The 23,518-nt window shown below is 42.5% G+C and overlaps 1 protein-coding gene across 1 annotated transcript; it reads left to right on the top strand.

Moving 5' to 3' along the window:
- The first annotated feature begins 3 nt into the window (after positions 1 to 3).
- On the top strand, positions 4 to 22,158 carry ANAPC2 (anaphase promoting complex subunit 2). The gene is made up of 13 exons (XM_044663912.1): positions 4 to 248; positions 733 to 1,361; positions 3,283 to 3,415; positions 6,423 to 6,597; positions 10,195 to 10,314; positions 11,500 to 11,617; positions 13,032 to 13,213; positions 15,088 to 15,229; positions 17,007 to 17,082; positions 17,304 to 17,507; positions 19,824 to 19,953; positions 20,652 to 20,890; positions 21,638 to 22,158. Exons 1-13 carry the CDS (start codon positions 132 to 134, stop codon positions 21,848 to 21,850), a joined length of 2,478 nt encoding a protein of 825 aa, XP_044519847.1. The 5' UTR covers positions 4 to 131; the 3' UTR covers positions 21,851 to 22,158.
- The last annotated feature ends 1,360 nt before the right edge of the window (positions 22,159 to 23,518 follow it).

Raw genomic sequence — 23,518 nt, 5'->3', positions numbered from 1 at the left:
GTCTCGGGGGCGTCGCTGCGTAACGTCTGTCGTCACTGCGGCGCGCGTCTGCGCCAGGATCCGATCCTCTGCCGGAGCGGGAGCGGGAGCTGGATTGGGAGCCGGAGCGGGAGACGGACTTGACAGCACGAATGGCGACGGTGGCGGCCATGGTAGAGGGTGTGGCCTGCGGGGCCCCAGGGGCGGAGCTGTCAGTGGCCTGGAGTACCGTGAGCACCGGGCTGGTGCCGCCCGCAGCTCTGGGGCTGGTGAGGGCCGCTCTCCAGCGGGCTAGGAGCTCGTCCACCCGTGTCTACTTACACCTTCTTTCGGCCCTCTCTCCTTGGCCGCATCCCTTTCCTCAGCTCCATTCCCATTCTCATAAATCCTCTCTCGGTCCCATCCCGCTCCTCATCCCTTTCTCTCCCCTCATTCCCTTCTCTGCCCTCATCCCTTTTCCTGCTTTCGGCTCCTTCTGCCCTCAGCCACCATCTCAGTTCCATCCTTTCCCCGCGACTCCTGCCCCTCAGGCTCCTGAGACCCCAACGGACTTCTTAGGCCCCAAGACTTATTTTTAGCTCTCCTTAGCTCCCCTCTTCTCAAGTCCTGACCCTCAGTACTCTCCCTCCCCCAGGTTCCTCCTCTGGCTGATCTTTAGAGCTACTTTCCCCTTTGTTTTAGAGATGCTGAGGGAGACACATACTTGTTTCTAGCCCCTCTTGGTCTTGTTCTCATGAGTTCTGTGCTCTCCAGGCAGCTTCCAGGCCAAGTGGATCAGTGAGTTTGAAAGAAGAGGAACTGCAGGCTGCTGTGGAAGTGCTGAAATGCTATGAGCTGCATTCAATCCTGGAGGAATGGTTCACAGAAGTGCTCCAGACTGACCTGCAGTCTAACATTGCTCCTGAGTTTTGGAATGGCATTGCTCAGTATGAGAATACTGCTGAAGAGCCCCAGTGCATCCTGCTCCTTCTGGATGCTTTTGGCTTGCTCAGGTGTCGGCTGGACCCCTACCTCAACAGCCTGGACTTACTGGAGAAATGGACACAAATGGGCTTGTTGCTGGGGACTGGCTCTCAGGGTCTTCGGGAGAAAGTCTATACTATGTTTAGAGCCATCTTGTTCTTCTCTACCACAAAGACCTTTCAGGAGATGATTCAACAGTTCTATGGGCGTACTTTTAAAATCTACATGCACCAGCAGAGAAAGAAGAAAGGGGATGAAGGGATGAGTGAAAGTAGCATGAGTGAGCCAGAGCTGGATCAAGGTGACCTGGAAGAGGGTGGGTCTCCAGAGGGCCAGGAATGTGCTGGCTGCAACAGTACTAAGGAACTGTGCTGGTGTTCAGTGGCTTTAGAACAATTTCAGCAGCTTAGTGAGATACTGTAAGTGACCACTACTTGCATCTTGTGTGACCTTGGGCAAATCCTTCTCTTTCTTTTGGTTTCATTTATCTTTAGAATAAAGGAATTGGGCTTAATCATCTCTCAGGTCCCTTCTAGCTCCAAATCTTATTATTCTATAATAAATTTTCCTTAGCCTTTTCACTCTCCCTGTTATCAGGCAAGTTGTCAACAAACCTGGAGTAGGTTATTTTTGGGTAGTGGAAGAAGATCTTAGAATATCTTACTCTCCTGACTCCTTCACTCGTGTGAGGTGCTATATTATTAGGGGAAAATGGAGTTTATTTGTTAGAATAATGAAATCACACTTTTATGCATTGATTATATGTTTTCATCTCTTCACCTGTTCCTGGAATTTTTTTTGTACTCTAGAGCAGGGGTTGGCAATGTATGGCTCTTGAGCCATATCTGGCTCTTTTTGTAGGAGCCATAAAGTCAATTTTTTTTTCAGGTGCTGTTACGGGAGCGCGCACTGTGAGCACTGTATGGCTCTCACGAAATTACATTTAAAAAAATGTGGCGTTTATGGCTTTCACACCCAAAAAGGTTGCTAACACCTGCTCTAGAGAATAAGTCAGAAAAGTGATTTGTTTTATGTCCCTTGTTTTTCAACAGCTTCAAGTGAATGCATGATGACTATTTATTAGTGACACCATGGAATTTATATTATGGTTAGGACTAGATGACCCTTGAAGTTCCTTGGCTTTTTATTTTCATGTCCAAAGTTCCCAGCATCCTCTAGAAGTACTTAAAGGCCATCAAAGAATTTTGGGAAAGGGAATTTTTACTCTTCACTAATATGTTAGAGAGGTTTTGCTAAAGTGACTAAGATTTCTATTTGATCTTTGGAGTTCCTATTGTTTTTCATGAGTTAGATTTTATTTTGATCCAAGTGGTTATCCCAGCTCTTTTATACTGAAATTTTGTATATCGAATATTATTTTAAGTAGCTATTAAGTGGGATGGACTTTGGAAGTTTTTTGTTAGCAGATTTTTACTATAGTAATATTAGTTATGCCCAATGTGAGGCTCTTTAAGTTCAGCTTTCAAAGGGACCCCCTTTTGGGCTACCCAAGGCTGGTAGTATGCAGAAAAGTACATGGTTAATTTTTTTTTTATATTCAAAGATATAATTTTGTTTGTTTTTAAGGATCATTTATCACTGCAGTTTAGGATCTGCATTAAAAAATTTAAAAACTAATCCTTTTTAAAGGCTAACACAATAATGACTATTGTGGCAGAATTATTACAAAATTTTTTCAGTGGCAAGAAGGAGCAAGTGGGATAGCTGTCCCATCTAGAACTAGATTTGTATCCATTGGAGCCAGGCTTACTTGTCCATTGACTGGTCTATGGGGACCCCTGGTGGTCAGACCTGTGCTTCACAAAGAGCTGAGAAATTCTATATTTTCAGCAGATTTTTCTGATCCTTTATCAGCAGAAGCAGACCACTTTCACCATCTCTTTTCTATGCCTCTGTTCCTACTTTTAGAAACTACCAATCGCTTAGGGACATCAACTATAATGTTCTTTATTAGACTTTACCCTAGGACTTCCCACAACAAAATTTAATCTGTTCTTCATCTAATGTTCTCAGAATCCTACTCTGCAGGGGAACTGATGAACTATGGGAACTTTGTCATATAAGTAGTGTGCTATCAACTGAAACAGTGGATCTAATGGTATGAAATGTTTATTGGAGAGTGAGAGCATCTTAAATATTTGGGGAGTGGGAAGAAAACTTTAGAGCATATAGAAGCTAATTATGTATGCTGACTGGATTTAGGGTTAGGTACTGTTTGAGGGGACATAATTTTTCATTTGTGGTCTTACACTTTGCACCTTCCCTTGCATCCCTTGCTTTAGCTTTCCCTTGATTTTTTGAACCTTGGCTTCCCTTTAGGCATAGGCTAAACTTGCTGGAGAGAGTCAGTGCTGATGCTGTTACAACTATCCTACACCGGATGATTGAAGAAAGGATGGAACGTCGATGTCGAGGAGAATATGAAAAGTCTTTCCTGATTGAATTTCAAGAGGTAAGCTCTCTTTGTGACTTTGTAGTCTCCACTCTTGCTATAGGGAGCACAGTTTTAATAATTAGGAAAGAGTGAGTTAAAAAATGGACCAGCATCTAAATTTAGCATGGTAGAATATACAGATTTTTATTTACTCTGTAGCTGAACAGATTTAGGCATGTTGTGGTGGTGGTGGTAGTGGTGTTTAATGGTCTTTGCCTAGGCTTGCATTATTAGCTTTGATCTAGGCTTCATATAGGCTCTTGTGAGTGAGTGTGGTAGTGTTAATCCTTCAGTTACTTAGCAAATATTTCTTAAGTATTTGCTATCTATTAGGCACTGTGCCAAATGCTGAGGATTCAAAGGACTTAATTTCTGTCTTCGAGGAGCTCATGATATAATAGAGGAGACAACACACAAACAATTTATGCATATGCAACATACTTATATAGTGTAAATGGCAGGTGATCTTAATGGGAAAGTACTAAGAGCCAGAAGAAGATTGGATATAAGCTGAGTCTTCCAGAAGGTCAGAAGGCAGAGAAGAGGAGGAGAATATTCCAGGCATGATGGACAATCAATGAAAAGTCATGGGGTTAGTAGATATAATGTTGTGTTTGAAGAACAGCTAGGAGGCCAATAGAGTAAATATTAAGAAGATTGGAGAGGTAGGAAGGTGCCAGGATATGAAGGACCATAACAGCCAAAGAGAGGATTTTCCAAGGTTATTGGGAGTCACTGGAGTCCATTGAGAGGAGGATGGGGAAGTGACATAGTTGGAGCTGCACTTCAGGAAGATTGCTTTGGCAGCTGAGTGGAGTCTGGATTGGCTAAAGGAGAGACTTGAGGCAACTAGAAAGCTATTGTAATACTCTAGGTATGAGGTCATCATGAAACTGAGCCAGAGTAGTTGGAAGGAAATGTATAGGAGTGATGTTGTAAAAGCAGAAGTGTTCAAATTTATCAATGGAGTAGATTATATTGGGTGAGAGTGAAGAGTTGTAGATGATAGCAAACTTGTGAGCCTTGTAACCCCCAAAATTACCCCCCCCACACACACACAAAAAACACAACTGGGAAGATGTTAACCCTTAGGGCAGTATTAGGAAAACTCAGAAGGGGGAGAGTTTGGGGAAAAGATAATGAGTTCTGTTTTAGCATGTTGGATTTAAGATGTCCAGGAGGTAGATGGTGATTTAAGATCTAGATGGCTAGATATTATAGATCTGGGAATCATCTGCATGTAATAATAATAATAAACATTTATGTAGTGCCCGTTACATGCTAGAAACTGTGCTAAGCACTTTACAAATATCTCATTTAATCCTCACAACAACCCTGGGAGGTAGATGTTATTATTATTATCATCTCCATTTATAGTTGAGGTAACTGAAGTAAGTGGAGGTTAAGTACCCAGTCATATAGCTAGAGTGTCTGAGTTCAGATTTGAACTGAGGTCTTCCTGACTTAAGGATTTATTCACTGTGCTACCTAGCTGCCTCAGATGATGATAGAGATGATAATTGAATCCATTAGAACTGATAAAATCACCTAGTGAGAGAGTATAGAAGAGGAAGAGATGAGGTCCTTTGGAGGGGAGGGTGGGGGGGGACATAGGAAGGGAGACACTAACAGTTACTGTTTATGACCTGGATGAAAATCCAGTGAAGGAGAGTAAAATTGAGTAGCCAGACAGGTAGAAGAAGCAGGGAGAGCAGGGTCAGAAAAACCTATGATCATCCTATAAAGGACAGAGTTTTAAGGAGAAGAGAGTGTTCAGCAGTGTCAAAGGTTGCAGAAAGGTAAAGAGAGATCCTTGGATTTAGAAAAGACCATTATGTTTGGCAGTCCAGAGATCATTGGTAACTTTGGAGGGAACAATTTCAGTTTAATTATAAGGTTGAATGCCAGCAGAAGAGGAAAGGAAGGGAGAATGTAGGTGGCTTTCCCAAGGATTTTAGCTGAGAAGGGGAAGAGAGATATGTTAGATAGTGGAGGCCGTTGGGTCAAGTGAGAATTTTTGAAGTATTGGGGAGAAATAGACATATTTATACACAATAAGAAAAATCAAGTAGCTAGGGAGGTAAAGGTTAGTAAGAGTAGAGATGATAGAAGGGTTAGTTTGCTGAAGAAGATGGGATAGAATGGCATCAAGGGTTCATATAGAGAGGTTGGCTTGACAAAGAATTAATAAGGAGAGACTGAAGATTAGAGTGGAGATAGTGTTGGGGACAGTCTGATGGAGAAGACAAAATGGAATAAGGTCATGGATAAATGCTAAGGGGTTAGCATTTGAAATGGCAACAACATCATCAGAGACTAGAGTGAAGTTGATGGTGAGGGATGATGTCAAAAGGATGTGAGATGAAGAAGAGAGAATTCCCAGCAAGTGGCCTCCTGCTTTTTTTTAGTGAAGTATAAGGAGAGATCCTCATCAGGGAGAGTTGGGATAGAGATTAGCACGAGAGGTTTGAGGAGAAAAGAAAATACCTGAAGCAGCAACTGTAGTCAGTTTGTTAGGAAACCAATCTGGGAAGAATAGTAAATTTGCCTTGCAGAGATGAGAGCCTAGTTGAAATTAGTTAGTATAAATGTCTGTGAGTCCCGGTCAGCAGGATTTTGTGATTCTTCCCATGAGAACTGAAGCTTAGAGTATAGCTTACAGTTGGGAAAAAAAAAGATAAAAATTTTATTTTAGATTATTGTTCTGTCCAGGACATAGACCCTGAAAATCGTATTTATTTTGTGGACAGTCATTTATTTCATCAATCTTAAAGTGTCATACTAAAAAAAAATTATACATTAGTAGGATTCCTAAGTTCCACCAACAAGAATTTTAGAAATCTCAGCTCCTAACATCAGTATTCTCTGGATTTACAGCTGGGGGAAACTTGATTTCCTATACCTGCACAGATTCTTCCCCATAGCCTGTAGTATATAGAATCTTTCCCCACCCTTACTTCGTCAGGGTCTAGGCCTTATATTATCCAGTGAAGTAGGTAAACCTTCTTTCTGTTTTCTCTGACAGTGGATAGAGAAGGTAATTGGCTGGCTCAGCAAAGTATTCCTACAGGAGAGTCCTACAGGGCCCACAGCTCCTGAGGCCAGCAGTACCTTGCGACGTTGGCGCTGCCATGTACAGAGGTTTTTTTACCGAATCTATGCCAGTATGCGAATTGAGGAGCTATTCAGTATCATCCGTGGTAAGTATCAATTCAACTCGATAAGTATTTAAGGGCCTGCTATGTACAAGGAGCTGCAAATACCCAGCCCCAAATGAATCTTTGCCCTTATGGAGTGTACATTCTACTGGAGAGGGACAATGTGTAAACATAAAAGTAAATGGATGGGAAGTTGAGGAGGAAGAAAACACTCATAACTAGAGGTATGTATAAAGACTTCCTGTAGGAGTAACTGAGCTGAGCCTTGAAAGAAGTTAAGATTCTATGAAGCAGAGTTAAGGTAAGAAGGCATTCCAGCCATGGGGGTTAGATGTATTAATGCAGAAGGAAGGGAGATGGAAGCCAATAGACCAGTTTTACTGGAACATAGGATATAAAGATAAACCAGATGGTTTTAAATGTCAGGCTGAGGTTATAATTTATCTTAGAAATAATGAGGAGTTAGTAGAACTTTTTGAATAGAAGGAGAATATATTCAAACCACTGTCTCCAATTTGACTCTTTTATAGAGGATACATTAGAGAAGGAAAGAGACTGAAAACAGGAAGATCAATTAGGAACTATCATAGTACTCTAAGATAATGACAACTCAAACTAGCATAGAGGCCACTTGAGTGGAGAGAATGGGGTTATAGTCAGGAGATATGGGATATATAATTCCTAAGAGTTGGTATTTGGAGGGTAAAGGAGAATCAGAAATGATTGAAATTGCAAACTTGAATATCTCAATAGAAATAGGAAAGTTTGGAGGAGGAGCAAATGTCATGAGGAAGATAAGGAATTCTGTTTCAGATATGTTGAGTTTGTAGTGCCCTGGGGACATGTAGGAGGTGACAGTCAGCAATCTGGTGGCAGTTTAGGGCTGGAGTTTTCAGAGATGGGTTAGATCTGGGTATCTGTTTATGTTTTTCATTTTTAATTTTTTTAACAGAACTTGAAATGGGGAATTTTATTTCACTAAGTCATATCAGATTCTCTATTGGGATGGCTCTTGGCAATAGAATCTCTTCTCCTGACATGGCAAGGCAATCCACTTCCTGAAAGCAGAGCAGCCTCAGGAGGCAGTGGTCAGAGCAGTTTGGTCCTGGAGGAGCAGCTCTCAGAGCCCTCGCTGGAGTCTGTCAGTTTTCTGGCTTATTTATGTTCAAGTGTCCCTTGCCCACACTTCCCATCCTCTCCCCAAGCCCCTCTGGATTCCCACAAAACCAAGTCTAGTCATCCCCTCTAGCATCTAACCAAAGGAAACAAACTCTGGGATTAGTCTCTCATCATTAGGAGGCCTCTCCTGGAGTTTCGTTGCTATATTAGAGAGGTTCCCAATGACCTATGAAGAACATGCCATTCTCCTTCCTGCTTAGCCAAAGAAGGATTCATATTAAGGGAAATAAATTACCCTAGGCAGCTGAGGCAAGAGGCTGTCTTGCTGTTAAAGTTTCCCATTTCTATCTCAGATTAGATCTGGATATTTAAATTTGCATCATCTGCATAGATATACCCCCATGGGAAGCCAATGAGATCACCAAGAGAGGGAAACTGTTCAGAAAAGATCTGAGTGTTCAGTATATGTCTTTTGAGGATCCCTATAATTAGAAGGTAGGAGATGGATGATGATCCATTAAAGGAAATGAAGGAGTGGTTAGACAAGAAGGAAGAAAATGAGGAAAGTGCTGCTGGAGATGCAATGGGCAGAGAAAATGTTCAGCCACAGTGGGTGATTGATAATGTCAGAAGTTTCATAGTGAGTCAAGTCAAATGAGAATAGAAAGAAGGCAATGTAGTAATTCCAGAAGATTGATAATGAAGCATGTTACCCATCTCCTGTTAGGGACTCAAGATGAAGGAAGACATATACATTTTAGGACATGTCAGTTTGGAAATGTTTTACTTGCCCATGAATATTTATTACAAAGATTTTGTTTTATTTTTTTTTTCCCAGTTGGTGGGAAGAAAGAGGGAGAGAAAATAAAGTTTATTAATTGAAAATCTTAAAATTTAATTTTTTAAAAAATAAAAAAGGCAGCTTTAAGAATTAAAAAATCATATGTAACCTTGGAGAAAGTAATTCTAGTCAAATGGTGGCGTCAGAAGCCAGATTATAAAGGGCAGCTGGGTAGCTCAGTGGATTGAGAGTCAGGCCTAGAGACGGGAGGTCCTAGATTCAAATCTAGCCTCAGACACTTCCCAGCTGTGTGACCCTGGGCAAGTCACTTGACCCCCATTGCCCACCCTTACCACTCTTCCAGCTAGGAGCCAATACACAGAAGTTAAGGGTTTTAAAAAAAAAAAAAAAGAAGAAGCCAGATTATAAGAGACTGGATATAGATTGACTACTTTTAGGAGTTTGAAGCCCAAAGGAAGAAAAGACATAGGATGATTGCTTAAGGGGACAGCAGAGTCAAGTGAAGGATTTTTAAAGATGTGGGACACTTGCATATGTTTTTAAACATCAAGCCAGCAAATAAGAGGAAATTGAAAATGAAAAAGAAAAAAGGGATAATTGACAGGGCCAGTTCCCAGAGGGAGGATCAAGGAACAAAGTGATATAGGTAGATCATATCTCCTGAAAGGAGAAGAAATTGATGAGTGATGGTCTTAGTGTTGGCCTTGACATGCAGAAAGACCACCTCTTTCTCAGAGCCTGGAGCGGAGGAGAGAATGAGAGAAGACATAAAGGGCTATTGAGATGTGTTGGAGGGAAGAAGGAGCCGATTAGTCACTCAATCAGCAAGCATTTAAGTGCTTACTGTGTGCCTGGCATGGTGTGAAGTGCTGGGGGTACAAGTGTAAGGAATGAAACATTCCTTACAAGGAGATTACGTTCTAGTGGAAGAAATATGCAATAACATTTCTCGATTCTGACATTGGAGAAGAATAGGGTTGAGTCAAGCAGTTAATTGGGTGGAGCATCTGAGTTGGTAAGGATCTTATGTATAGGTCTCTAGGGGCCTGCCCAGACTTAAATTTAGTGCCATTTGGTTTTGGCTGAGTAACTTGGTATTTGCATGTTTGATGGTTATGGAGGACTGAAGCATTAATATTCTCAGACCACTTGATGTTGTGAGAAATTCTGTGCCTAGAACAATCCCTACCAGTCAAGTGAAGACAGGTCTCCTTTCCTTAGTTCTCAGTTGGACTCATGGCTATACTATATTCTTGTATATATTCGTCCCCCCACCCCCACCCCTCCTGCCCTGGCTCAGGTTAAGGATTTCTTGATCTGGTTAATCTGTGGATTTGTACTTCTTTGTACACCTGATTTTTACTTTCTCATAACTAATATTTTTCTGAGCTAACAAGATTCACCGTGTGATCTACTCTCCAAACTTCTGGATAACCAGATTTTCCCCAGGTTTGAGTTTTTCAAGTGAAGTTAGAAATTGAAACTGGCTAAATTTTTTTCCTCTCTTGGTTTCATTTCTGATCTTGAGACTTCAGATTTGAGAGCAAAAATGTAGGCATCAGGAGTTCTTTGGATGGTGCATATGTAAACATATCTGTATTTCCTTTGATTTTGTACAGATATAGCTAGGGTTTCATCTGCATAGGTGTGGGGTATTATTGATGTACTAGTGTGGGCTCACAATGATAGATTTTTATAGCACTTTCTGTTTAATTTAGATTTTCCAGAGTCTAAACCAGCAATTGAAGATTTGAAATACTGTCTGGAAAGGACCAATCAGAGACAGCAACTACTCAGCTCCCTTAAAGCAGCCCTTGAAACTCGCCTCCTTCACCCAGGTTGGTCTTTTCATTAAAGATGGTTGCTCTAGACCTCACTGACTAGCTTTCCTCCCTTTTTGTAGGGGGATTAGGTTTGCTTGTCACAGATCAACAAACCTTGATCTTCATCATCTTCTGTTCTATTGTTATTTCTTTCATGTCCTTGGGCTTTAGTTTTTATACTTGTGAAAATTAGACTTGAGGAATTTGAATGTAGTCCTCAGGGTATAGAAGAGAAACAAGTTAAAGAATATTATTCTGTGTGGATCCTTGGGGCACTGAAATGGATTCTATTCTTCATTTGAAGGGATGTCATAGCCATTAATTAGACCAGGTTTGAGTTGGTACCCTTGATATTTTGCAGAGTTAAGAAGTTGCCTCATAGATCAGATGTTACAGTTAAATAATAAAACCCAAGTATCATCCAGATAGGCAATTTATTTAGTAGTACATGCAGATGCAAAGGAAACTGGGTTCAGGGCTCTTGGTAGTCAAGAGTCCAGAACTTTAGTTTTTTACCCAGTTAATATTATACAGTTTGGAGGGAATGAAAAACAAGATGCAAGAGTTAAGATACCCTATTTTTTATTGGAGGAGGTGGTCTGGAGACAGTAAGGTAAGAGTGAGGATAAGGATTTATTGGAGGAGATTGGGAGACAATTAGAAGGTGCTGAGGAGAGAAGGAAAAGGGCTAGTGACCTTCTTTAAGGGGAGGCTGTGTGTAGGAGTAATCTTGTGTCTTCTCCAAACTCAGGTGATTTTGAGAGTTAACTTCACAAAATGGTGGATAATGGCAAAATGGCATCACTGGTACTATTTCAATATGCCATAGAAGAGCTTTGCAGGAGGAATGTCATTTAGGAACCTGGATAGCCTGGACATATGTAGTCTACTTTCTTTCACATGCAGAATAGAGCAGGGAAGGGAGTCAGGCCACCCTTCTCAGGAATAGAGGGGAAAGTGAATGTTAAGTGTTCTTTCTCCATAGTTCCAAATGGGGAATCAGGAGCAACATAAGGGGATTTTAACAAATGCTTCTAAGAAGGGCCAAAGTTTCTCTAGTCCCTTACATGAATATTCTGTCCACTAACACCTCCACAGTCCAGCTTCCTGAGAGCTTACTACTCTAGCTAACTTCTCAAGTCCCATTTGGTGTCCTTGGAGGCATTTCAACTGTCACTCTGCTGCTCTCTTCATTTGTAGGGGTAAATACATCTGATATCATCACCCTCTATATCTCAGCCATCAAAGCCCTTCGGGAGCTGGATTCCTCCATGGTCATCCTGGAAGTAGCTTGTGAACCTATACGACGATATCTGAGGTGAGGGAAGAGTAACAAAATGTTAGGTGCCCTTCCCCGCCCCCCCACCCCCCGCAATTCTCATTAGCTTTGTCTACTTTCATCCCTTAGAGACTTTAGCTCTTAATTATCAATCATTCACTTGATCTCTCATCTTTAGTGAGTCATCAAGAAGGTCATGTTAAAGACAGTTGTTCAAAGGACAAGATACTGTTTTCATTGCCTTATGAGAAATCTTTGAAGACAAACTGCCTGGGGGAGAGAGGATTTTATAGTTGCTCTGTGTAGTCACAGAGGGTTGCTTAAATGACTCCTTGAAGGATTTCTTGGGGTTTGGATTTTTCTGTCCATTTCCCCTTTTATTTTATTTTATTTTGTTTTATTTTATTTATTTAAAAAGAAAAACAAAAAACCCTTTACCTTCTGCTTGGAATTAATACTGTGTATTGGTTCTAAGACAGAAGAGCAGTAAGAGCTAGGCAATGGGGGTTAAGTGACTTGCCCAGGGTCACACAGCTAGGAAGTATCCGAGGCCAGATTTGAACCTAGGCCTTCCTGGCTCTCAATCTTCTGAGCCACCCAGCTGTCCCCCATTTCCCCTTTTAAAACATGATTTCATTTCTCCCTTCTTGGGAAAGTCTGGCTTCTCTTCCTAGTTCTACTCTGCTCCAACCTAACAGTTAAAACCAGAGCTATAATCTTTTTTTCCTCTTTGGACTGAGTAATAAAGAAGCGGGATCTCTCCTGCCCCAGAAATAAGCCCTGATCTTAGGCCTGCCCTGTGAACAGCTACCACAGTCCCAGTCTAGTGGTCAAGATTCCTGCAGGTAGTATCCTCTTAGTCTTTTTAGAAGATGTCCTTTCTAGGTCAACTTCTCAATTTGTTATTTTTTCCTTCCCCTTAAAATCGAACCCTTCTGCCTTAGTATCAATTCTAAGACAGAAGAATGGCAGGGGCTTGGAAATCAGTGTTAAGTGACTTGCCCAGGGTCACATAACTAGGAAGCATCTGAGGCCAAATTTGAACCCAGGACCTCCTGTCTCCAGGCCTGGCACTCTCTCCACTGTGCTAACTAACTGTCCCTTCAGTTCATTCTCCACCTCCTTGGTTAACTCCTTCACCTCTTAAACCCTCTGCTCTCTTTCTGTATTTAGAAACTTCTTTTCCTGATGTTTGTTCCCTTTTATTTATACTGATGTTCTTGTTGGCCTCCCTATTTTCGGTCAGTCAGTTATTTTCCATTCTAGATATACATGTATAAGCACTTACATCCAATAAAATGTGGTTTCTATAGCAAAAAGGGGCCTACTTCTAATTCTTGTAGCACTAGGACAGGGCTGTTTATTACAATGGCTGTGACCATGCAGGGATCTGCAGTGTGGGAGCTGTCCATTCAGCCCCATGTCATGACCACACATGGTCTCACCCTGACAGGACACGGGAAGACACTGTGAGGCAGATTGTAGCTGGGCTGACTGGTGATGCTGAGGGTTCTGGGGACTTGGCTCACGAGCTCTCCAAGGCTGACCCGGTGACGCTGGAAAATGGCCAGGAGAGTGATGATGACATCTGTGAGCCGGAGGACTGGGTGCCAGACCCAGTGGATGCAGATCCAGGTCAGATGGCTCCCTCTAGGGCAGCTCCCTAGCCTGCCATGGGCTATTGGGGCTTTCTGCTGGTGGGAAGGGCAGCATCCAAGATCTGGCCCTGTACATACTTAGGGTAGACTTAATTCTGGTTTTTTTATTGGTCCTGTTTTTCTCTTGGTCCTACTTCTGTTTGCTGAGAACCATGGAGCTAAGTTTCGGTTTTATGGGGTGATCCTTGCTTCAGTTTCCCAGGAAGGGATAGATAGTTATGGGATGCCTTGGGGAGCCAGTTGGGGGTGAACTACAGTGTGGAGGGACGTGAACAAACCTGGGTATTGCAAAATGGGGTTTAAGAAAAAGGGAACCAGCTTTTAAGAGTCCCTGGAATCAACTCTATCACTAAGAGCTCCCAGTGGACCTTTCTGGGGAAGCCAGGAAAGGGTGGGAAGGGTTTTCTTTTTATGGATGCTTAGCTTCTGGCTGGGGAGCTTTGTTTGGTATGATCTTGTGATTTCCCATAATAGGTGAATGTTGAGCATAAGAGCAATTTATTCATAGTAGATATGGAACTTATGTCTAGCTTACTTGTTTGGTCTTTCCTGTCATCTGTATATTACATATGTAGAGTTGGACAGATACACATGTGAACTCAGGCCCCAGAAGGGAAGCCTTGGCTTTAGGAACTGTGGAACTCCAGACATACATCTAGTTCTTCCTGCGTGAACATACTCAGCCTCTGAGGCAGAGGCTGGACATTTCCTTATTCTCAGTTTATCTGCCTATCCCTCTCATTTCATTGCTCCTAACTGCTGCCTCTATAAGAGGAGAGGATTATACTGTCCTGTTATACCTCCCTCTGGATCTCTGCTCCCTCCTTTCCTGAGAGCCACAGCTAAGTGAGCCTTAACACCTGTGATCTGGGCACAGGAAGCCTGGCATAGAAAGGTTTGGGTTTCCAGGGTCTTAGGCACTGTTGTGATTAAATACAGTTCTCACTTCCCACCTTGCTTGTGCTCCTTCCCACTGTAGTTCACCCCAGTTGTCTCCAACAACTCTCCAATAGCTATCTTTTCACCCTTGCCTTTCCTTATTCCCTCCCTGGCCCTGATCTTAGTCTTCTTGGGTTTTCCCTTCTGCCTTCTCTGGCAGAAAGCCCGAGTGACTCAGTTGTTTTGCCTTTTACCAGCAGGGGACACTCTGTGAGCAGATTGCCCAGAACTCTCTTTGTGATAGTTTTAGGTGCCCTGTCCCACCCTCCTCTCCTTATATGTAGACATAGTACTCCCTTCACCTTCAGCATCCTGCAAGACTGACTCTTCTCTCTTCCCACTCCTTTGACAGGAGTGGTGCCTAGGAAAGGGATCCCCTGTCTTTTTCTGAAGAGGAGTTAGCTACTACTTTTTACTTGCCCAGAAGCCTCTAAGATCGCTGGTGGGGTTGGCTCAGGGGTGCTGGTAAAGTCCTTGGCTTGCAAGGGTGGCAGTGCTGGCAGTAAAGGCCTTGAGGCACCAAGGGGTCGCTGCCACCAGCCACACTTTCCTCTCTACTTGGAACCCTGGCAAACTGGGGAAGAGGATGTGATGGCAGCAACAGCTGGTTTGATGACCTTTCAGGTAAGTCTTTAAGCTCTATTATTAGACCCTGATCGACTGGTTGGAGACCTCTAGTCTAGTGTAATGAGACTGATGTTCAGCCCCCTGAGTTTTATCACTAGAAGATAAGCCCAAGGGGAATCATCTGGTTCTGGAATGAATAACAGCCTTACTCCTTTAGGGCTTGGGAAAACCAGGGTGGGCCCATGTGCCCTGGGGTCCCCCTGCTGTGAGCAGCACATTCCTGTCTCTGCCACTGGTTCCAGAAGCTTCTTTCTAATAGTGTACTTTTGTTGCCTTTGTCTCTAGGGAAATCGAGCTCAAAACGCCGCTCCTCAGACATCATCAGCTTGCTGGTCAGTATCTATGGCAGCAAAGACCTTTTTATCAATGAGTACCGTACACTACTTGCTGACCGCCTTCTTCATCAGTTCAATTACAGTGCTGAGAGGTAAGTTGGTTCTGTGGCCCCCGATGGGAGAGGAGTCTTCATTGCATAGTTCTCTGGTTCCCAAAGCGTGGTATTTTTGAAGAAGAGACCTGATTCCCTTCTGACCTGACTTGTATGAGGCCCTCAGAGCAGGGAGCCTAGAGAAGGGATTAGCAGGTGAGCAGTGCTATTTATTCCTCCTATTTATATTTATTTGTAGGGACAGGGCTGCTATGTTCAGTGATGCTGTTATTGGTTAAGAAAAGCCATTGTTCCCCTCCTTGTTTCTAGTAACCTCTCCCTAGGGTTCCAGTAATAAGACTTTTTATAGACATTTAAAATGCTTTATTGATCCTCTTTTCCTTTATATCACAACACTTCCTACTGACAAACTAAACTGCTTTCTAAGCTAATAGATATAGTTAAGTAAAACAAAGGAATATATTGATTATGCCTGAAAATGTCCATTGCTTCTCTGCCAAGAGGCAGGATGCATGATTCAATCAGCCATCTGAATTCATGATTGCTTTCTACACTCATAAGAGTCTGAAGTATTTGGTATTATTTTCCTTTATATTATTATAGCCATCATGTAAATTAGTCTCCTGATTTTGCTTACTTTGTTCTGCATCATCTCATTCAAATCTCCTAAGTTTTTCTGAATTCTTCGTATTTATCATTTCTTATCGTGATATGCCATTCCATTATGGTACAATAGGATTTCAGTTACTTGCATTCCCCAATTGATGGGCACTCACTTTGTTTCCATTTCTTTGCTACTTATTCTATAAATACTGTAAACATTTTCCCTTGGACAATATTGTTAGACAAGAGAGCTAGCAACTTGCTAGGGAAATGCAATAAAGCTCTTGTGTATTAAGAAATGAAAGTCACAGAGTTCATTCACTGTTAGGAAAGAAGCCCTCCTCAGCTTGAAGCAGGGATCCTATAATTCTCTTTCAGAGCTGCCCAAGGCAGGGAATGAAAAGAAGTCAAGCCTAGTTTTCATAAGGATACTTAATGCTGTTAATGCATGATCTTTTCTCTTGGCCTGGCTGCACTGTTTGTCTCAGGGATTCCTAGGCAGTGAGGCAATTTGGGGTCCCCAGAGATTCTTTGTGTAGGGGGTTGGGAAGAGTTATCAGAACTTTTTCAATCTCTAAGGAGTATTGCACAGTGATCTTTCAGACATTTTCAGTTGTCCTAGGCTCAAAAGCAGCTTCCCTGATGGCTTTTCAGTTAGTTCAAGGTCCCAGGGACAGTCCAAGAGGCCTTGGGTAATATAATAGAACCCTAGGTTTGGAGTTAGAAGACTTGAGTACACATCCTGAAATAGCAGTTTGCCAAGTATGTGACTTGAGGCAAGTTACCTAACCTTACCAGGCCTCAATTCCTTTAACTTTAAAACAAAGGGGTTGGAGTAGGTGATTTCTAAGGTATCTTGCAACTCCAAAGTATGTAACCCTATAATCACTTTTTGTAGGGGGGCAGGAGTGTAGTAAGGAATGGGCAGGAAAGTGGAGATGGGAAAGAGGAAGAATGCCAGGAAAGCCCCCATAATGAAATATTCCTCTTAAGGTTTCTGTCTAGACAGTTATCAGAGTCCATATTTGGAGATTTACTACACCTTCTCTCTTTTTCCTCAAAGGGAATTGGGTTCATGTCTCTCTGATGCTAAGAGAGAAATCCATAACCTAGTCCCATGCCCTTTGTGGGCAATCAGATTTAGCATCCTCTCTCCCTGGTATGCGGAAGCTCTTGTTCTCCAGCACTAATATATTTATCTTTCCATTTCCAGAGAAATCCGCAACGTGGAATTGCTGAAGCTCCGTTTTGGTGAGGCCCAAATGCACTACTGTGAGGTCATGCTGAAGGTGAGTGTCCCTTTTGGAAGGAAGTTTTCTCTGTAAGTTCTGCTGAGTGCATCTCTGTTTCCACATTCAGAAACCCAGTGAGGCTACTCTAACCTGGAAGATAAGATGCCTTCCCTATTTTTGTTAAGTATTTTTCCTCCCTAATTCTGGATGCAGCCTGACCCCCCAAACCCACCCCAGGTCTTCTGGACATGACCTGGCTTCTGTCCTTTTTACACTAGGACATGGCAGACTCTCGGCGTATCAATGCTAACATCCGTGACGAGGAAGAAAGGCTCCCTGAGGAAGAGCGACCCCCATTCAGCCTCATTGCTGTCATCCTGTCCAGTGAGTTCTGGCCAACCCTCAAGGAAGAGAAGCTGGAGCTCCCAGAACAGATCAAAGAGGCAATGGAGGCTTATTCCAAAAGATATGAGAAGCTGAAGGTACCAGCCCCCTGATATGTAAAGGGCCTGGGAGGAGAGTGTTCCCTCACTTATAAACATAATCTAAGTAAGGGGTTATTTTAGTGGCAGGGTAACAATGTACCCAGAATATAGTAGTGACTATTTAGAGGTTGATAGGTGAGTTGCTGGGACCTCTAAGTAAATTAGAACAAAAAATACTGCCCCAAGGGGGCAGCTGGGTAGCTCAGTGGAGTGAGAGTCAGGCCTAGAGACAGGAGGTCCCAGGTTCAAACCCGACCTCAGCCACTTCCCAGCTGTGTGACCCTAGGCAAGTCACTTGACCCCCATTGCCCACCCTTACCAATCTTCCACCTATGAGACAATATACCGAAGTACAAGGGTTTAAAAAAAAAAAAAATACTGCCCCAAATCAGTCCAATGCAGCAAGGTCTAACCTCTACCTGTTGTTATTTTTAATTAGTTAATTTTTAAAAAGAATCAATAATGATAAGTATCAGTTCTAAGACAAGAGAGCTGAAAGGGCTAGACATTTGGGGTTGTGACCTCCCCAAGGTCACATAGTGAGAAATTGTCTGAGGTCAGTTTTGAACCCAGGACCTCCTGATTCTGGTCCGGCTCTCTATCTACTAAGTCAACTAGCTGCCTTCCTACCCATTATTTCTTGCTGCCTCTTTTTGTCCAATTAATAACTTTCACTTCCCATAGGTAAGCTTTTTTTTTAAATTTTTTTTTAAACCCTTACCTTCCGTCTTGGAGTCAATACTGTGTATTGGCTCTAAGGCAGAAGAGTGGTAAGGGTGGGCAATGGGGGTCAAGTGACTTGCCCAGGGTCACACAGCTGGGAAGTGTCTGAGGCCAGATTTGAACCTAGGACCTCCCGTCTCTAGGCCTGGCTCTCAATCCACTGAGCTACCCAGCTGCCCCCCCCCCCCCATAGGTAAGCTTTTAAAACAAATTAATTCATGTTATTTTCTTGGCATGGATTACAAAATATTAATATAAATTGTTTGATAATTAGCCTTACAAAAATCTAACCCAGGACTCTCTCAAATACTTTAAAGGAGTGTTTGAAGTTGGTTATAGGAGTAATGTGCATAAGCTATTGTGATTAAGGTTTCTATTAGTTCCTGTCCTTGATTTTACTGTCATTGGCTATAAACCATTTTCACTTCCTATTGTTTTAATATACCTTGAGTATCAACCCTCATATGTTCAGGAACCTTCAGATTTTATGCTTAAAATCTCTGAAAACTTCCCCTGAAAAACAGAAAAAAGTCTGCTTTTATCTATTTTTTTTTAGTCTTCTACCTCTAATAATAACTTGCAATGTTTATTTTTTTTTTGTAGCTTGTCTCACCCCAAATGTATCATTCAGTGTTTGCTCCCTATTGAATGAAATTGTCTTTCCCTTTGTGTATTCTTCACATTTAGGCTTTGCTACTTTGTCACTTCCCCTGCACCCTTCGGTTTCATCATCGGTAAAACAAGGAGTTTAGAAGGAGATGATCTCCTGGATCCCTTCAACCTCTAAATCCTATGCTAATATTTAAAGGAAAACCTTTTAATTAGAGTAATACAGAATTACTCTACCAAACAGGTCCAAGTTCATTCTTTGTAACTTTAGAAAATGTTTGTAGCATTTTAAATTACATTTTATAATTTTATTTGGTGTCCTACCTTATCAAAATCCATTGTTTTCCCCTTGCCTGAATGTTTTTTTTATCCTCTCCTAAACTAGAAGCCAGAGGTGATTTCTTTCTCTTTCACCATATAGGTTGTCTTAAGTATTTGGTTGAATCTGCCCTCTACTATAGGGCTTACCAGACTCATCAGTTTCTAGTTTCTAGGAGACCTTCTGGAGCCCTAAGGGAGATCATATTAGCAATATTCCAAACCTTGGGCATCTTTGCCATGTACCATGACAGGTTATATGCTTTGTCCGATAGTTCATCAGCTTCATCCCTGAATTCCTTCGAAATTTTTGTGAAGCCATCTGGTTCTGGTGATTTTTTTCACAAGTATTTTTGGTCTCTTTGATTTAGACCATCCCGAGGATTTATCACTATTTATTCAATTTCTTCTAATCCTTAGTTGTTGAGACACAAACTGCTGGATTGTAGAAGAGGAGCAGGACTGTGGCTGGTTGGTGGGCCATGGCCATCCCTTTCCTACCTTCTTTTCCTTTCCTTACCTAATACCCTGGCCTAAATAGAAAGGGTACAGATTTAGGACCACTTCACCAAATCACTGAAGCTAAATTGAGGGCCCATGGCTCCTCTCTAAACAAATCCAGGAGCTCCGGGACCCTCCACTGATTCTTCTGTCTCTGCTCAGGCTATGAGGACCCTGAGCTGGAAACACCACTTGGGCCTGGTGACTTTAGATGTGGAGCTGGCTGATCGGACCCTTTCCTTGTCAGTGTCTCCAGTACATGCTGCTGTCCTGTTGCATTTCCAGAGTAAAAGTAAGATTCGTCCTGCCTCGTGCATTCCCTACCCTCAGCCTGCAGTCTGGATGCTGCTCTGTATTCTCTCAGTGAGGGGCTTAGGTTACTGAGCTGGGAATTCATTGTTCGTCTGAGTTTGCCAGACCAGTAGACCTACCTAGGAACTTTTGGTCACTAGTGCTCAGGCTCATTTTGGGGGTATGTTCCAAGTATCAGCTCTTACACAGAGCAGAGTATTAATATTCACCTTTTATGATCTCGGCATTCTCTTCTTTGGGGCTTGGATTCTGGAACAGTCCATGATCCATATTGTATAGGTCAGATTATGGGCATCTATCCCCCGGATCCAGTCCAACTTTTCCTTATTTTCTCCTGCTGTTTAGCTTTTGGTATCACTGGGTCTGGCAGGACTGTATCCCTGGAGGAGGGTGGCTGGGGAGTCCCATTGGATATCTGGGACTTCCCCAAGGAAAAGAGCAATTGCTGGGGTTCTACCTTTTCTACCTTTGCTGACAAACATACTCTTAAAGTCAGAAAAAGGCCTTGGTCCCCCTTCTTTCTCCTGGAGCAAGAGCCCTGGGCTCAGAGACAGACCTGAAGTGGATAGTACAATACTAGTCAGATAATGCAGGGCAATGGTTAAGCCATTGTCCCTCTTGGTTTAAGGTCCATGATAGTACTGATCACCATTGTCTCATGCCTCACTTTAATCTCAGGCAGCTGGTCCCTGGAGGAGCTAAGTGAGGTGCTGAAGGTGCCAGTGGCTTCCCTGCGCCGCAAGATGGCTCTGTGGCTACAGCAGGGGGTGCTTCGTGAAGAACCTCCAGGTACCTTCTCTGTGATAGAGGAAGAGCAGCCCAGGGACCGGGCAGACAAGGTGGTGCTCCTTGACAGCGATGAGGAGGGTGACTCGGCCATGGCCTCTCAGGCTGACCAAAAGGAAGAGGAGCTACAGGTGAGTCCCCAGTGATCCCACTCCCCCAGGGATATGAAGGGAGAGCCTCCTGAGGGTCTGGATCACCATGGGGGACCAGGCAGGAGCTGGGTTCCAGTCTCCTGGTTGAGTGCAAAGATGGTATCTTCTGCCCTCCCCAAAATGAAGGTCAGGAGAGAACAGGCACAGCAGCAGAATTGTAATTCCCTTCTTAGAGCCTTTGTTTCTATAAACTGAGGAGGCTGGACTACAAGCTTTCTAGGAAGTTTAGCATTTTATGGGTCCATAATATGGATTCTTTTTGTTCTTTGGTCCTTGGACCTGGCCAAAATGGAAATTTTCAAACTCTAATTTGTAGGTACCTCAGGAATTCCTCTTCTTGGCTCATTTTCAAAGATTTCATAAGAAGGAGACCTCGTGGAGATTCACAAAGATGCTCTGGACCATGTGAAGCAGCTGCCCCTAGGGAGGAAATGGGATGCTTAGTTTAGAGAATATGAGGAATCAGCCTCAGCTGGTCCTTGTAATCAGATTGGCCTGGGGCGACAGGAAAGGCCATTATCTGTTTACTAATGAATAATTGGAGACACAGAGGAAGAGGTTGTTTGGATGGTAGCAGAGCCACTGTGATTTTGGGTGGTACCCTGTCTCCCACATCTATGAGCTGTAAGAGTGGTCTTGAGTCTGCTGAACTCTAGGCAGGTTAGGAGTGGGGAGAAGACAGTTGGATACATCTTGACTCATTCTCTTGCTTTCTTTCTTCTATAGTTATTCTGGACATACATTCAGGCCATGCTGACCAACTTGGAGAGCTTGTCTCTGGAGCGCATCCACAGCATGCTTAAAATGTTTGTGATGACGGGCCCAGTGGTGACTGAGATAGATCTGCAGGAGTTACAAGGGTTTTTGCAAAAGAAAGTTCGAGACCAACAACTCATTTACTCTGGGGGTGTCTACCGCCTTCCCAAAAGCTGCAGTTGACAAGAAGCAAAACTTCAGCTTTATCATCTTGGTACTTGTGAGGGGCCTGTGGAGTCATGGTGAGGGGCAAGCTGGAGCCTGACCAGAGTCCAGGGTCACTCTACGACTGCTATGAGAACAGGATCTGGCCAACCCAGCCTTTCTCTCTGGGCTTTTCTGCTTTCCATGATGTCAGGGACAGAAAGCATGTGTTGTCGTTCCCTTCCCCATTCCTCTGATATGCCACCTCACATTCATTCCTTTTCTACTATTCCCAGAATTAATTCAATATTCTTTTGTTGCTCATTAAAGGCACATTGGCTTTTTAATCATTTCTCTATTTTCTGTGGTGGTTTTTGATCTGGGACAGTGTGGGGACTAAGCAAGTGGAAACCCTTCCTGGTGCTAAGCACTTCCTTCTTCTGCATTTCCCCTTCAGATTCCAGCCGCAGATTTGTGATGCACCTTCTTCTATACCTGGGCTAGACCCTGCTCATTGGGAATGAGGTTCAATCTAGGTCATGATCAGATGAGATACTGAGTGGGCCAGGCACATTCTTAAGTGGGAAGGTCAATGGGTAGAACTTTTAAGGTGTGGAGCAAAGAAATCACAATTTCACTACTTTCCACACTTATGGTTTTCTAGGAGGATGCATAGGAGTTAAGGTACCCTGTCCCCCTCATCCACCCTCACCTCTACCCACTTGTTACCTTCCCACAGGTAGTCACATCCTCCTAATTGGAGATTGAGGGGTTCTGACTACAACCAGGATTTCATAGGGTCACAGAATAAAGGGAATCTTCCCTAGAGGTGTCCATCACACTTTCCCGAGAAATGCATTACTGTAGTAGAGTTTTTATTTCCCACATAAAATACTTAGGGTTGAACAGCTTAGCTCAGATTCTTCCTTGTGTTGTGGTGCCTTCAGTGACCTCAGGCCCTAGTTGAGGCGTTTTGCAGCAGGACAGATTCAATCTTTGTCCTTCAGTCTAGGTTTGTTCTGTAAGGCAGAAAGCTACTTTTACAAGCAAATTTGAGCATAAGAATATCATAAAATGAGCTTATAAAGAAGCTTGCTAAAATTCAGCTGTGGACTTTGCTTTAAAGTCAGTAGTGTTTTCTTTTAGATTATTGATTTCTCTTGCTTTTTACCTGTAGTCAATTACCTACATGCTGTAAGGACACCTCTTGTGTTTTTTTTTAAATAAAATTTTATTGTTCTTTTTTTTTTTACCATAATTTCCTCCAGTATCCCTATCTTGCCCCTTCCAAGAGAGCCATCTCATATAACAAATATTTTTAAAGATAAAAAGAACAGGAAAAAATCAGCATAACTGATCACATCAGAAGAGTCTGAATGTGTACAATGTGTCACATGTGTGGACTTCTTACCTCTGCAAAGAAATGGAGATATTTTCTCATCTCTTCTGTTTTTTTTTTTGTTTTATTCTTTTCAGTCCACAAAAATCCATCCTCTTCTTCCTCCACCACCAGTTGAGACTGAAAAATAGACAAAATCTTTGTTATAAACATTTACAAATGTCTGCATTAGCTATATCTAAAAGAATATATATAATACATTTTGTGTGTGTGTATATATACATATATACATACAGAATGTATTCAGAGTATGGAATGGGACATGTATATATAAATCATATATATTATATATCTGTATACATATATCT

Source organism: Gracilinanus agilis, chromosome 2 (assembly GCF_016433145.1).
Source record: "Gracilinanus agilis isolate LMUSP501 chromosome 2, AgileGrace, whole genome shotgun sequence".
Taxonomy (NCBI): Eukaryota; Metazoa; Chordata; class Mammalia; order Didelphimorphia; family Didelphidae; genus Gracilinanus; species Gracilinanus agilis.
Note: the sequence above shows the minus strand (reverse complement) of the source record. Positions and strands in the feature narration are given on the sequence as shown.

Excerpts from the sequence above, each read along its gene's own strand:
- ANAPC2 (XM_044663912.1), top strand. The coding sequence starts at position 132 with ATGGCGACGGTGGCGGCCATGGTAGAGGGTGTGGCCTGCGGGGCCCCA. Across the intron at positions 249-732 it reads CGCCCGCAGCTCTGGGGCTG|GCAGCTTCCAGGCCAAGTGG; the intron begins GTGAGGGCCGCT and ends TGTGCTCTCCAG. Across the intron at positions 6,598-10,194 it reads GCTATTCAGTATCATCCGTG|ATTTTCCAGAGTCTAAACCA; the intron begins GTAAGTATCAAT and ends TGTTTAATTTAG.